Genomic DNA, 15,374 nt, shown 5'->3' with positions numbered 1-15,374 from the left:
TTAAGAGGCTGGCTTTGATCTACATAGCAACACAGCTGAGGGGAAATATTGCTTATTGCTGCTAAGGTAACTAAACCTTTTCCTACACAAGCGCCACATTTTCACTACTGACCGTGCTCTGGCTGATAGCCATTTCTGCTTTATGAGGTTGTTGGTCTCCTGTCATCTTGAAGGAAATGAATTCTTTTGCCCTCACTCGATCATTCATCATCTGTAGGGAACAGTCTTTCCAAGTTTTTCACTGGTAAAACAGTTATGTATTCCTTTACATTGTTTATAAAGTGTAATCTCTACTGACATTGGGAGTCCTGCAGGGTTCCAATAAAGTAGAGATTCTTCATTGCTTATTTCAGTATACTTATGCTCCCTGATTGGAGAATCGAAAGGCAGAATGGTAACTAGTTTGCTCCAGAAATGGACAGTGGCACAATATACAATGTAAGTAGTTGGGTTCCTGGCTGAAATAGTCTGCCATTCAGGCAAGGAATAAGTTGACAAGATTTTGCCCTTTGCTTCTTGGGAAGTACCAGCTGAGCCTGCAAGCGCATAAGAAAAGAGTTATCAGAATTATGTGGAACAAGATGAAAGTACTTAGTGCCTCAGAGCTTGTGTTGTGTCGACTTCAGTTTTTGACTTGCATAAATGACCTGGAACCAGAAATTTAAGACAAGGTGGTCAGATTTGTAGACGATACAAAACTGGGAGGGAAAATGTGTGTGAATAGACAGAATAATTAAGTAAAAGTTAGTGCAGAGTATTACGATACAGACCAAATCAGCCTTTTTAACTCTGAATTTGCAATACAGTAAAATTGAACAGTCGAAGATCCACGATATTCACTCCAATGGCAGAGTTTTGAATAAACAATCCCAGACTTTTTGAACAATTAAGTTCCAGATACCAGTTTTGTACCTTCATCAAAAGACTCGCTACTTAGTCAATACATTAATTTGAGCAGAAAGAAAATTAAGCATCACAGTAATCTAATTAATATTTGTTTTAAACATGAAACTTTCGTTTTCAGGCCCTGTTCACACACAGAGAATTAAGGAATAAATACAATTAAGGAATAAATAAAAGACTGGCCAGATGACTTAAACAGCTTTCCTGATGTGTTGTTTCACAAATGTAGGTGTGGACTCCTTGGCTATTTTCTTGGAGCCATGGGCTAGGGTCACCTTAGTTCTTGAAGTAAACAAAGCTTGTTTGATGTGTTCTTTTCCTCTTATCACAAACTGCTTCAAAATCCACAAGTCATTATCAACTAACGGCTCTTGGTTCACAGCTCCAAACCAAAATCAATAACATAATAAAAATAATAATAAAATCAGTGAGGGTTCCAACAAGAGAGAAAGCACATTCAAACTTCTGAAAAGGAAGAATAGAAATCATGCAGAGTCTTTGTAAGGTATTAAATATAACTGAGGATGAAACTGAAAGAAACCTAGGAATTTTGGAAAACTCAAAATTGTGCATGACTAATACTAATACAATTTTTTGACATAATCAAAAAGATTGAGGGCAGAGCAATAGTCATCTACATGGACTTCAGTAAAGTATTTGACAAGGTATTGCATGGTAGACTAACTCTAAGTTAGATCATGTGGGATTCAGGGAGACCTTGGCAATTGAATACAAAATTGGCTTAATGGCAGGAAATGGAGGGTGGTGTTAGAGGACTGCAAGCCTGTGACCATTGATGTTCTCTAGGAATCAGTGCTGGCTCTGCTTTGTTTGACACTTTATATAAACGATTTGGATGAGAATTTAGGAGGCGTGGTTGGTACGTTTGCAGATGACACCAAAATTGGTGGTACAATCAACAGTAAAGAATCCTGATCAATTGGAGTGGCAGATGGAGTTTAATTTGTATTTTGCTAAAACAAACACGGGCAGGAGTTATGCAGTTAATGGTAAGGCCCAGGGTAGTGTTGTAGAACAGACAGCAAGGGGGTCAGGTACATAATTCTTTGAAATTTGTGTCACAGGGTGGGTAAGAAGGCAGTTCGCACACATTCCTTCGTTGGTCAGACCATTGAGTGTAGGAGTTGGGACATCATGTTGCAGTTGTACAGGACCTGTACAGGTCAGGCCTCTTGTGGAGTACCATGCACAGTTTTGGTCACCCTACTATAGGAAACATATTATTAAATTGAGAGTGTTCAGAAAAAATTTACCAGGATTTTGCTAGGGCTGGTGGGTTTGAGTTAGAAAGACAGGCTGGGACTTTTTTCAAGTTGAGGTTTATAGAGGTTTATAAAATCATGAGGGACATAGATAAGGTGAATCGCAAAGATCTTTTCCCTCAGGTGGAGGAGTTGAAAACGAGGGAGCATATGTTTAAAATCAGAGGACAAAGATTTAAACGGGACCGGTGGGGAAACTTTTTCACACAGGATGGTTAGTATGGGGAATGAACTGCCAAAGGAAGTGGTGGATGCAGCTAAAATTACAATATTTATAAGACATTTAGATTAGTACATGAATAGGCAAGTTTGAGAGGGTTATGGGCCAAATGCAGGCAAGAGGAACTAGTTTATTTTGGGAAACTTGGTTGGCATGGATTAGTTGGACCAAAGAATTTAACTCTATGTTGTATGACTTTGTGACAACCAACGAGACTCGTGAAATGTTGAGTTAAAGTGCCAAAAGGATAAAGTATAGGTCTTTGAAGGCAGAAATGAACCTTAGTAATGTTCTGTTCCAATTTTGCCATGATTGCTATATTCAGTTTTCAAAGCTAAGAAGCAAGAGAGACGGTGCAGGCAAACACTTTGACTGCTCCCCTGTATCAAGTGTCAGAAGGATGAAAACTAGATATATTCAGTGTAGACCGTCTGGAAAGGAGAATCTGAGAGGTGGTATTCTATATAGTTTTGCACCCTTATTAGACAAAATCAGGCAGTTGCAGGACAGAAAATCCATCAATTGAAAATAATGTGTGAACATTGTTGTGAAAGTAACCCTGTTATGTTATGCTAGCAATAAGTTTAGTTTACTGCAGCCTACAGTATAATTACATCAAAACTTTATAGTCAAGTATTCTTACTTTCTGATGCACTAGCTCAGGTTTAAATTCTGTTGATATAAATGTAGTTTCTATGTGTAATTATAAAATTGTTTGACAGCATTTTTAACCACTTGTAATGTAAAAATCGCTGTCAGCATTTTTTCTTGCAGAAATGTAGAATAATCTAAGCAATTTATTTTATTCTAGAAGGATTAGGGAAAGAAAGGATTGGTGCATGAGAATCTTTTCTTTAATTTCTAATAATTAATTATATAAGAACATAAAAACACAAGTAAAAGGGGTAGGAAAAGGCTACATGACTGCCTATCTCATAAGTCAATGCTGCATCCCAGGAATCAACACAGCAAGTCTTCTTTGAACCCTCTCCAATGCAAGTACATCCTGCATTTTGTCAGGAGATCCAAAATGCACATGCTGCTCTGAATGTGGTCTCACTGCTGTGCTGTATAATTGTAACAAGACTTCTCTAGTTATAATGCCACACCTGCCTTGCAATAAAGATCAGCATTCCATTTACCTTCCAAACTATTTGTTTCCATCAGTGTTGCACTAGCACTTGGGTCCCTCTGCAAAATATTCTGTAATTTTCAACATTTCTTTTTTTTTGTTAATTTGTGGGATACAAGTGTGTTGGTTTAGTCAGTATTTATTACCCATTCCTAATTTCCCTGAAGAACCTAGTGGTTAAGCTACCTTCTTGAATTGCTACAATCCTTGGGGTGAAGCAGAGAGCCGGTAAGAAGCACCAAGGAGGATCCTGAGAGAAGTCAGCTCAGTCACCACGACTGAAAAGGGGATTGCAGCCATAGGCTTGGCTGCTCAGCAACTAGGTACTCACTGAGTTGTGCCTGAAGAGGGATAAGGTACTTACTTTTTGTAGATATGCTCTCCTATGAATGAAGAATGGAAGTGAGAGACCCATGTTTAGTGACCAGTAGATAAGGTTGTATAATCAGTACCTGGACTTTTGTCTGTCGTTAATAAGGTTCAAACTGGGAGAGCATGGCCTCCTCCTGAATGTCAAAAGATGAGGGGCATCTTGATAGAAGTTTATAAAATTGAGAGGCAAGGATGGAATGGATGGTCGGAATCATCTTCACAGGGTGTAATGTCAGTTACTCAGGGGCATAGGTTTAAGGTAAAAGTAGATCAGTTTAGAGGAGATGTAAGTGGCAAGTTTTTACAGAAGGTGCAAAGTGCTTAGAATGCAATGCCATAGGAGGCAGATACATTAACATCACTTAAGAGGCCCCTTGACGGATCTATGAATAGACAAGGAATAGAAGGATATGGACCACGTAGAGGCAAAAGGTTTTTAGTTTCAGTAGGCATCTTGTGTCAACACAGTCTTATGTGCCTATTCCAGTGCACTGTACTCTCCTTTGTGGAGGGAAATCCACAGTGCCCTGAAGAAAGGAGTTCCAGGATTTGACGCAGTGGTCAGTGCCATAGTTTTCGGTCAGGACCGTCTGTGGCATAGAGGAGAACTTGCAGGTGGTGCTATTCCCATGTGACTGCTGCCATTTCCTTCGAGTTGATCGAAGTTGCGGGTTTGCAACGTGTTGTCAAAAGAGCTTTAGTGAGTTACTGCAGTGCAGCTTGTAAAGGTACACGCTGTTACCATGTGTGTCAGTGATGAATCAAGTGAATGTTGAAGGTAGTAGTTGTGGAGCTAATCAAATAGACTACTTTGTCGTAGATTCTGTCAAACTTTGAGTGTTGTTAAACCAACACTTATTCAGGAACATTGAGAATATTCTGTCACACTGTGAATTTGTGCCTTATAGATCGCTTTGGCAAGACAAAGAAGTGGTTTACTCACCATAGACTTCTGTAACTCTGACCAGCTGTTGCAGCCAAAGTATTTATATGGTTGGTCCAGTTCCATTTCTGGTCAGTAATAAACTGCAGATTGTGAATGGGGAAATTCAGTGATGATAATTCTATTGAATCTCGAGAGGCTATGTTTAATTCTTTATTCAGCTTCTGTTCTTTCTGCCAAACTGGATAACCTCATTTTCCTGCATTACACTCCTCTGCTATTTATTTGTCCACTCACTTATTCTAGTTTTATTTCTTTGTAGGTTCTTAATGTCTTTCTTACAACTTGCTTGCAAGTATTGATTCCTCCAGCACCAGCTAGTTTCAGTTTTCCCATCCTTTATTCACTTTAATCTTTTACGCCAAGCTCCTATTTTGTGTAGTAATATTTAAATGGCACCTTATTGAATACCTTTTGAAAATCCAAATGCACTACATTTACTGGTTCCTTCTATCCACCCTGACCATTTCATGCTCAAAGAACTCTTATGAACCTTGTGCAATGTGATTTCACTTCCATATTGACTCTTCTTGATTGTATTATGATTTTCTATATGCCCTTCCATTATTTGCTCAGTAATGAATTCCAGAATTTTTTTCAATGACTCATGCTAGGCCAATTAGACACGGTTTCCTACTTTGTGTCCATCTTTCCTTTAATAGATCTATATTGCTTGTGATTTTGCAAGCTGCTGGGGTCTTTACTGAATATAAGGAAGTTTGGAAGATTACACCCAATGCATCCACTACCTGCAGCTTCATCATTCAAGACCCTAGGATGCAGACAATCAGGTTGAAGAAACTTGTCAACCTTTAACATTAGAACCTTACAGTACCCTTTCCTCTAGTGACAAAGATTATTTTAAATTCCTACCTCACTTTTTGCATCCTAATTTTCTACCGTTATTGGCTCGTTTATAATGTCTTCTACTATGAAGACAGGTACAAAATATTTGTTCCACTTTTGTTCCCCACTCTCATCCTCTGAAGATTCAGTACTTTAGCTACTGTCTTCACTTTTATATTCTTATCGAAGTACTTACTCTCTCTTTAAACATATTCCTTACTAGTTCTCTCTCATATTCTTTGGTTTCTAAAGATTTTAGCATGCACAATATTTTGCAACAACATTTGGCTTTTCTTTAAATTTGATGGTATCTTTACCTTAGTTAGCTGTAGATGTTGCAGAGAGACTTTAGAGTCTGTCTTTCTTCATGGATTTTATTTTGTTGAGAATTATGTTACATTTCATCAAATGTCTGTCACGGTTTATCTGTTTTACATATTCATCTAGTTTCCAGGCCAGGTCAGCTAGCACTGTCTTCTTATCCCTGTAGCTGCCTTTATTTAAGTTTGCGACTCCAGTTTCTAATTCAAATGTCTCATCCTCGAACTAAATTTCAAATTTAATCATGCTGTGATCACTCTTGCTGAGAGAGGATCTTTAAAATTAGATTGGGTAATGTGTAATCAGACAACATTAAGTAACAATCTAAAATAATCTCATTCCTTGTTTGGTTCCACAACATATTAGTCCAAGAAACTGAATTGGATGCTCTCCATTAACTTGTCCTCCAAGCCTACATTTGCCAATAGATTTAACCCCTCTAAATGAAGAGTAAGGTTGTGCAAGATCATTGCAGTACCTTTCTTATGTGCTCCCATTAGTTTTGGATTTATGCCTGCCCTACATGTAGCTACTGTCAAGTGGCATTTGGTCTACTCCCACCAATAAATCCTTTCCTTGTGATTTAACACCACCCAAAATGATCCTATGCCTTCCAAGCCTAGATAAGTTTGACTACTGTACTTATCTCATCCTTTTTTAATAGATCTGTGATGCCTCCTTTACCTTTCTGCCAAACTATTGAAATGTTAAGTTATCAGCATTGGTCAGCACGGTCTTTTAAGGATATTTATTGTTCATCCAAATTCTCTGTACTGCATCAACCTTTTAATGTTACATTCTGTTTCTGAAAGCAATACTTTGACAATTGAAAATAGATCTTTTTTGTTTATTTATTTGTGGGATGTGGGTGTCACTAGCTGGCCAGTATTTATTGTTCATGACAAGGTGGTGGTGAGCTGCTGCCTTGAACCATTGCAGTCCACCTGCTGTGGGTTTACCCACAATGCCATTAGGGAGGAAATTCCAGGATTTGACTCTGACAGTGAAGGAACGGCGATATATTTCCAAGTCAGGATGATGAGTGGCTTCAAGGGGAACTTGAAGGTGGTGGTGTTCCCATGAATCTGCTGCCCTTATCCTTCTAGGTGGAAGTAGTCATGGGTTTGAATTGTCTGACGAACTTTGAATTTCTGCAGTGCATCTTGAAGATAGACAATACACACTGTTGCTACTGAGCATTGGTGGTGGAGGGACTGGATATTTATGGATGTGGTGCCAATCAAGCGGGCTGCTTTGTCAGGAAGGGCTTATGCCCGAAACGTCAATTCTCCTGCTCCTTGGATGCTGTCTGGCCTGCTGTGCTTTTCCAGCACCACACTTTTCAACTCTGGTCTCCAACATCTGCAGTCCTCACTTTCTCCTAGCTGCTCTTATCCAGGCAAGTGGGGAGTATTCCATCACACCTCTGATTTGTACCTTGTAGATGGTGGACGGGTTTTGAGGAGTAAGGAGGTGAGTTACTCACTGCAGTATTCCTAACCTCTAACCTGCTTTTGTAACCACTATGTTTATGTGGTGAGTCCAGTTGAGTTTCTCGTCAATGATAACCCCCAGGGTGTTGATAGTGAGGGATTCAGTGATGGTAACACTATTGAATGTCAAGGGATAGTGGTCAGATTGTCTCATATTGGTGATGGTCATAGCCCGGTATTTGTGTGATGCGAATGTTCCTCAATGCTTTCTGTTAATTTGAATATTTGTTTTCCTATTTTGTGAATACTGTTGGTAAGCATTCTATTTTGCTGTTCTTACTGATCCTAATCTTGGTGATAAGTTTCCCAAATGGGGGGAGAATAAATTCTGTCCTGAGCAAGTCAGAAATTTGGAGCAGGCTAATTTTCTACTTAAGATTTTTTTCCCCCAGAGAAAAGTAATCATTCCAAGAAACTTCATTTCTTCACTGTAAAGCAGGAGATACCAGAAAAATTTCATGGTGCCTACCATTCTCTTTCTGCCAAAATAGCAATGTCACCAGAAGCAATTTCAAAAACAATTCCTTTTATAATTCTGCTTTGCTAAATACCGTATTGACATGTGGGTGTATGTTTAACCATGGATCATTAAACTAAATAAGTTGTATAGATTTTTCTTTTTTAATCAATTCTGGTGAAAGGTCCCGCCCAAAGGTTAACCTATGTTTCTCTTTTTAGTTACTAACAGATGAATTGCATGTCCCAACATTTTCTGTTTTTCTTTAATCTCAGAATTGGCAACAATCAGAAGTAAATATTAATAAAGAACAAGATGACAGAATATCATCAATTTCAACTTTGTGTTTTTCTGTTGATGCAGACGGGCCTAGAACGTGATGTCAGTCATCTTCAGTACGTAGCATGGCCTGATCACGGTGTTCCTGATGATCCAATGGATTTCTTTGACTTTGTGACTTGTGTGAGACAGAAAAGAATCGGAAGAGACAATGAGCCAGTTATTGTTCATTGCAGGTACTTATTTTCTTTTCAGCAGGGAAAGCAATTACGCATACTCTCTTGCTGAGTTTGGATGCAACTGTAAGGTAGATCTACAGGAAGACTTGACAGCCCCTTTATTGTCTCAGTAATGAAGACAAATCCTCAGGTCGAGAATTTGACATCTGCAGTAGGTTATAGTTTCCTGACTAAATTAACATGCATTGCTTTGAGCAAAATAAACCTTTTAATTGGGTCCATTTGTGTTAGCTACTATAACACTATTTTAAAGTTGAAGTTTAATAGAGGTGTAACTTTTAAGTACTTTTACAAAAATGTGAATGTTGCATCTGGAATCTCACTGGCAAAGATACCATTATTTTGGTTTGTCATTTCAAGTGATGCAGTAGGTAAATTTTACATTTTTTCTAATGCGGCCATTAAGCTTCCTCACTGTAAATTGCATTATATTGGACCCTTGCATACTTACCTCACAATCTGATTTTGTTTTTTTTAAATACATTTGTGGGATGTCGATGTTGCTGGCTCAGCCAGCATTATTAATCATGACTAATTGCCCCCAGTTGTGATGTTGCACACTTCCTCAACTGTGCAGTCTGTGTGGCAGGAGTTCACCCGTTGTGCTGCAAAGGTGGGAGTTCCAGGATTTTATCTCCGGAGCAGTGAAAGACTGATGTATTCCCAATTCAGAATGGTCTGTTAATTGGAGGGAAATTTGCAGGTAATAATGTTCCCATGCATCTGCTGAGAGTTGCGGGTTTGGAAGTGCTTTTGAAGGAGCCTTAGCGAGTTGCTGTTATGTACTTTGCAGATAATACACACTGCTCACATTGCTGGAGAGCGTGAAAGTGATGGATAGTTGCCCATCCAGCAGGATGATGGTTTTTCTTTTCATTTATTAGTTCATAGAATATAAACGTTGCTGTCTATCCCAATACTGATTTCCCATTCCTAATTGCCCATGAGGTAGTGGAGAGAGTAAATGGTGGCATTGGTGAATAGACTGCAAGTGAAGTGCACTGCTTTGTTGTTGGAGCTGAACCCATCCAAGCAAGTGGGGAATATTTCATCACATTTCTGACTTGTGCCTGATAGATGGTGAGAAAGCTAGGTGAACTATTCCATGAAACCAGAAGATTTCAGAGCAGAAGTAGGCCATTTAGTCCATTATGCCTGTTCTGCCATTCACTAAGATCATGGCAGACCAGGTAACCCTCTATTCCACTTTCGTTCCTCTTTTCTACAACCCTTAATTCTGTTGCTTAAAAATCTGTCACTGTCAGCCTTGAATGTATTTAATGACCCAGTCTCGATAGCCCTCTACAGTAAAGATTTCCACAGATTCACTACCCTCTGAGAAAGGAAATTCTTCCTCACCCCTGTTATAAATGTGTGACCCATTACTCTGAAATTATGCCTTCTGGGACTAGACTCTAGAGGAGAAAAAAACATTTCTACATTTACCTCATCAAGTCCCCTTAGAATTTTGCATACTTCAATAAGGTTGCCTTAATGTTGCTAAATTCCAATAAACACCGGTCAAACCTACTCAGCCTCTCCTCATAAGCCTGTCCCTCCAAATCCAGGATCAGTCTTGTGAGCCTTGTCTGGACTGTCTCCAATGCCAGTATACTTTTCCTTGGATGAAGTGTCCAAAACTATTTATGGTATTCCAGCTGTGATCTGATTAATGCATTATGTAGTTTTAGCAAAACCTCCCTACTTTTATACTGTATTCCCTTTGAAATAAAAACCAATGTTCAATTTACCTCCTGGATTACCTGCTGAACTCGAGTGCTAGCTTTCTACGGTTTATGGACGAGGACTCCCAAATTCCTGTTCTGTAGCTTTGTACAATCAACTTGCCACAGAATTCCTAGCTTCTGATCAGCTCTTACAGTATTGGTATTTATGCGGCAAGTGTAGTCCACTTTCTGGTCAATGATAACCTTGTAGGAGATTGATCGTATGAGGTTCAGCAGCGGTAATACCATTAAATGTCAAAGGGTCGTGGTTAGATTCTCTCCTGTCGGAAATGGTCATTGCCCAACATTGTGTCGCACACATTTTAACTTGCTTTTCAACCCAAGCCTGACTGCTGTCCAGGTCTTGCTGCATGAAGTTGCTTTCTTGTCTGCGGAGTGCTGAATATTGGTGCAGTCACCTGTGGACATCACCACTTATGACCTTATGCTGAAAGGAGGATCATTGATCAATTAGCTGAGATGGTTGGTTTTAAGAAACTACTCTGAGGAACTTTAGCAATGATAAAATAATGGACCATCAGCAGCCACAATACACCCTTCCCACACCAATAATTCCGATTAGCTGTTATTTTGCTAAGGCGTTCGTTCGAATGCTGCATGATATGAAGAGCTGTCATTATAAACTTCCTAGAGTTGAGCTCTTTTGTCCATATTTGATTAGATTAGATTCTCTACAGTATCGAAGCAGGTCCTTCAGCCCAACAAGTCCACACCAACCCTCCGAAGAGTAACCCACCCAGACCTATTCCCCTAGCCTATATTCACCCTGACTAATGTACCTAATGCTATGGGCAATTTAGCATGGCCAATTCACCTGACCATGGATTGTGGGAGGAAACCCACGCAAACATGGGAAGAATGTGCAAACTCCACACAGATGATTGCCCGAGGTGGGAATCGAACCCGGGTCCCTGGTGCTGTGAGGCAGCAGTGCTAACCACTGAGCCACCGTGCTGCTCCTATTTGGATCAATTGAGGTCAGGTGCTGAGTATCCCTGGCAGAATCCAAACTGAACATCAGTGAGCATATCATTGCTGAGCATGTCGTGCTGTCGTCAACACCTACCCTACTTATGATCAAGAATAGACTGATACAGTGGTAATGGGCTGGGTTGGATTTTTCCTCCTTTAGTGCACTGCACCTACCTGTGAAATTCCCACATTGCTGGTTGGATGCCAGCATTGTAGCTATATTAGTACAACTTGGCCAAGCATGAGGTTTAATACCTGGAGCCCAAGTCTTTGGTACTCCTTACTGGAACATTATCATAATCATGACCCATAAGCTTTGCAATTTCCAGTGCATAGAGCCTTTTTTTAATCATGTGGTGCATTAGATTACCCGAGGAGAAGCATCTGCAATGCTGGGGACTTCAGGTCAACAAGAAGATGGATCATTCACATGGCATTTCAAAGTCGGTTGCACATGGTTAGATTAGGTTAGATTAGATTCCCTACAGTGTCTTGACAAGACCTTTGGCCCAACAAGTCCACCACCGACCCTCCGAAGAATAACCCACCCAGACCCATTTCCCTCTGGCTAATGCACCTAAAACTATGGGCAATTTAACTTGGCCATTCACCAAACCTGCACATCTTTGGACTGTGGGAGGAAACTGGAACACCCAAAGGAAACCCACGCAGACACTGGGAGAACATGCAAATTCCACACAGGCACTCGCCCAAGGCTGGAATTGAACCCAAGTCTCTGGTACTGTGAGGCTGCAGTGCGAACCACTGAGCCTCTGTGCAGCCCCTAAGGAAAATTCCTAATCACATCAGCTTTCATTTTGTGTAAAAACCTTTTCTCTTTTTTTAGATTCCCTACAGTATGGAAACAGGTTATTTGGCCCAACAAGTCCACACCGACCCTCCGAAGAGTAACCCACCCAGACCCATTCCACTACCCTATATTTACCCCTGACTAATGCAGTTAACACTATGGGCAATTTAGCATGGCCAATTCACCTGATCTGCACATCTTTGGATTGTGGGAGGAAACCCATGCAGACAGTGAGAATGTGCAACATCCACGCACACAGTCGCCCGAGGCAGAATTTAAACCTGGGTGTTGTGAGGCGGTAGTGCTAACCATTGAGCCACCTTGCTTCATTTGAACTGATGTGTTGCCCACTCCATTGTCAAAAATGGGGAAATTTGCAGAGCCTTTTTTTCGTGTTAGTTATTCAACTGCCCACCAACATTCCCACTGCATGTGGCAAAACTGCAGTGCTTAGGTCCGATCCTTTGGTGTGGGATTGCTTTGTCCGATTGCATTATCTTTCTGCTATTGGCGTGCATGTGTTCCTGTCTTGTAGGATGTTGATCATGGATGATATTCTACTGATGGTACTTTTTGAAGTCACTGGGAGATGGTTAGTTTCTATCTGGATGGTGATGGTAATGTTTGACATTTATGATGTGACTATTACTTCCAGTTATCATCCCAAGCCTGAGGGTTCTCCATTTCTTGTATGTTGAAATGTAAGACTATTTGCATGATCTGATCTGTTGATTGTAGGATCACTTAGCTCTCTTAACATATACTGCTTTTGCTATTTATCATGCATACATTTGAGTTATACCTAGCATAAAGGATACCAATCACTTTAGGTACAGGATTGTGACAGGAAGCTTGGTGAGGATGAGATCCAGAAAAATTTTCCCTCTTGTTAGTCTGCTCACCACCTTGGCAAAAGTGAGGACTGCAGATGTTGGCGATTAGAGTCCAGATTAGGGTGGGTGCTGGAAAAGCATAGCAAATCGGGCAGCATCAGATGAGCAGGAAAATCGACGTTTCGTGTATGAGCCCATCATCAGGAATGATAAAGGGTTCCTGCCCAAAATGTCGATTTTCCTGCTAACCACCTTGAGCCAGTCTGGTTAATATGCCCTTCACGATTTTGCCAACTCAGTCAGCAGCCATATAACTTAGCATCTTGATAGTCATTGAAGTTGCCCACTCAGAGTATATTCAATGCTATTGCTACCTTCACTGCTTCTTCCAAGTGATGTTAACATTGAAAGATATAAATTCATTGAAGGAGGGCAGTGATTAATGCAATGTATCTGTTTTCCATGTTTGATTTGATGCCATGAGACTTGATTGGTCGGAATCAATGTTGAGGGCTCCTAAGGCTACTCTCTTCTCATCATCCAGCAAGGTGTTGCCTAGCCTTGCTGGATCTGCCATGCCAATGAAACAGGACATACATAGGAAATATGTTGGGAAATTTGGAGAATTGGACCAATTTTTCCAGCTCTCCCAGTTTTACTGCAAATCCTTACATGGTAGTGAGCATAACAATGTCAGGTTGCATTCTAAAGTTATACAGAATGCATTCACCATTCTGTGAGAATACATTTTAGTCCACAATTACATCATATTTTTTTCTTACCTTCCATCTGTTCAGCAATGTTCCTTTTACTGTCATGCAGTACACTCTGAGAATCACCACCTTGATTTTAAAGAGCATTATTATAATTTAGAGCTACTGATTGTTTAAAAGGCACTATGCTGAGATTACCATATTACTGGGCTACTGCGAAAGATTTTTCTTTTGTTTTCCTTGTTGCTACCAAGGTATTTGAAAAGACTGTGTGCCATTTATTTCTATTCTTTGTACTAAATTGCATTATAATTTCCATCCCATGCTTGTGTTATTTGTAGAAACATGGGAATAATACGATATTGAAAGCCAGACAGCTCACACTGCATCTGAATTGATTTTGTCTTGCTTTGCATCTTCAAGCCAGAATATACTGGCAAAGAGGCACATACAAAGTTAGTGGGCAAGAGTAAGCCATTTGATCCATTAATACGGAAGTGGGTACTGCAGATGCTGGAGATTAGAGTCAAGATTAGAATGGTGCTGGAAAAGCACAGTAGGTCAGGCAGCATCCGAGGAGCAGGAAAATCGATATTTCAAGCAAAAGCCCTTCAATAACTTCCTGATGAAGGGCTTTTGCCCGAAACATCGATTTTCATGTGCTTTTCCAGAACCACTCTAATCTTGACAGTTGATCCATTAAGCCTACATAACAAAACCATACTATCTGGAACATTACGATAATTTACTGATTCCAACAAACATAGTAAATTTGTTTTTTGCCCATCATAGATGTACAGCACAAAACAGACCCTTCAGTTAAACTCATCCATTCTGACCAAGTATCCTAAATTAATCAAAGTCCCAATTGCCAGCATTTGGCCCACATCTCTCTAAACCCTTCCTGTTCATATGCCGTACAGATGCTTTTTAAATGTTTTAATTGTACCAGCCTCCACCACTTCCTCTGGCAGTTCATTTCGTACACGAACCACCCTCTGTGTGAAAAAGATCCCCCTTGGGTCCCTTTGTAATCTTTTCCCTCTCACCTTAAACCTATGCCCTCTAGTTTTGGATTCCTCCACCCCAGGCAAAAGACCTTCTCTATTCACCCTATCCGTGCCTTTTATGATTTTATAAGCCTCTATAAGGTCACCCTGCATTCTCTGTCCCTCCGTGGAAAATAGCCTCGGTGTATTCGGCCTCTTCCTTTGGCTCAAATCCTTCAACCCTGCCAACGTCCTTGCAAATCTTTTCTGAACCCTTTCAACTTTCACAACATCCTTCTTCAAGCATGGAGACTAGAACTGCATGCAGTATTCCAAAGGTGGCCTCACCAGTGTCCCCTACAGCCTCAACATGACTGCTAGCTCTGAATCTCAATGCACTGACCAATAACATCAAGCTACCAAACTCCTTCACTATCCTACATACCTGCAACTCCACTTTCAGGGAACTATCCAAGGTTTTTTTTGTTCAGCAACACTACCCCAGGGCCTTACGATTAAGTGTATGAGTCCTGCTCTGATTTGCCTTTCTAAAATGCAGCCCCTCATATTTATCTAAATTGAACTCCATCTGCTACTCCTCGGCCCAATGGCCTATCTGGTCAAGATCCACCCATAATCATTTAATTGATAAAGTTGACAGATAAAATAATTTCAAAATCATAATTGAGAGCCTTCGACTACAAGTGTAGCTCAAACTTTTTTTTTTAATCCTGGTGTTGTGTAGACACACTGCCTAATCATGAAAACTTCCATATACAGGAGGTTTTGAATTTCAAATGTACAAATGCTCGTACTTAAA

General features: G+C 40.2%; 1 protein-coding gene across 5 annotated transcripts in view; it reads left to right on the top strand.

Moving 5' to 3' along the window:
- LOC140480570 (tyrosine-protein phosphatase non-receptor type 3-like) overlaps positions 1–15,374 on the top strand; it is a 220,608-nt gene that overhangs the window by 194,815 nt on the left and 10,419 nt on the right. For all 5 annotated transcript variants that reach the window (XM_072575577.1, XM_072575574.1, XM_072575576.1 and 2 more), the window contains one exon: positions 8,334–8,485. In XM_072575577.1, the coding sequence (XP_072431678.1) occupies positions 8,334–8,485 (152 nt within the window). The remainder of the gene's footprint in view (positions 1–8,333; positions 8,486–15,374) is intronic.

Source organism: Chiloscyllium punctatum, chromosome 8 (genome assembly GCF_047496795.1).
Source record: "Chiloscyllium punctatum isolate Juve2018m chromosome 8, sChiPun1.3, whole genome shotgun sequence".
NCBI lineage: Eukaryota > Metazoa > Chordata > Chondrichthyes > Orectolobiformes > Hemiscylliidae > Chiloscyllium > Chiloscyllium punctatum.
This window is presented reverse-complemented; position numbering and strand designations above follow the sequence as displayed.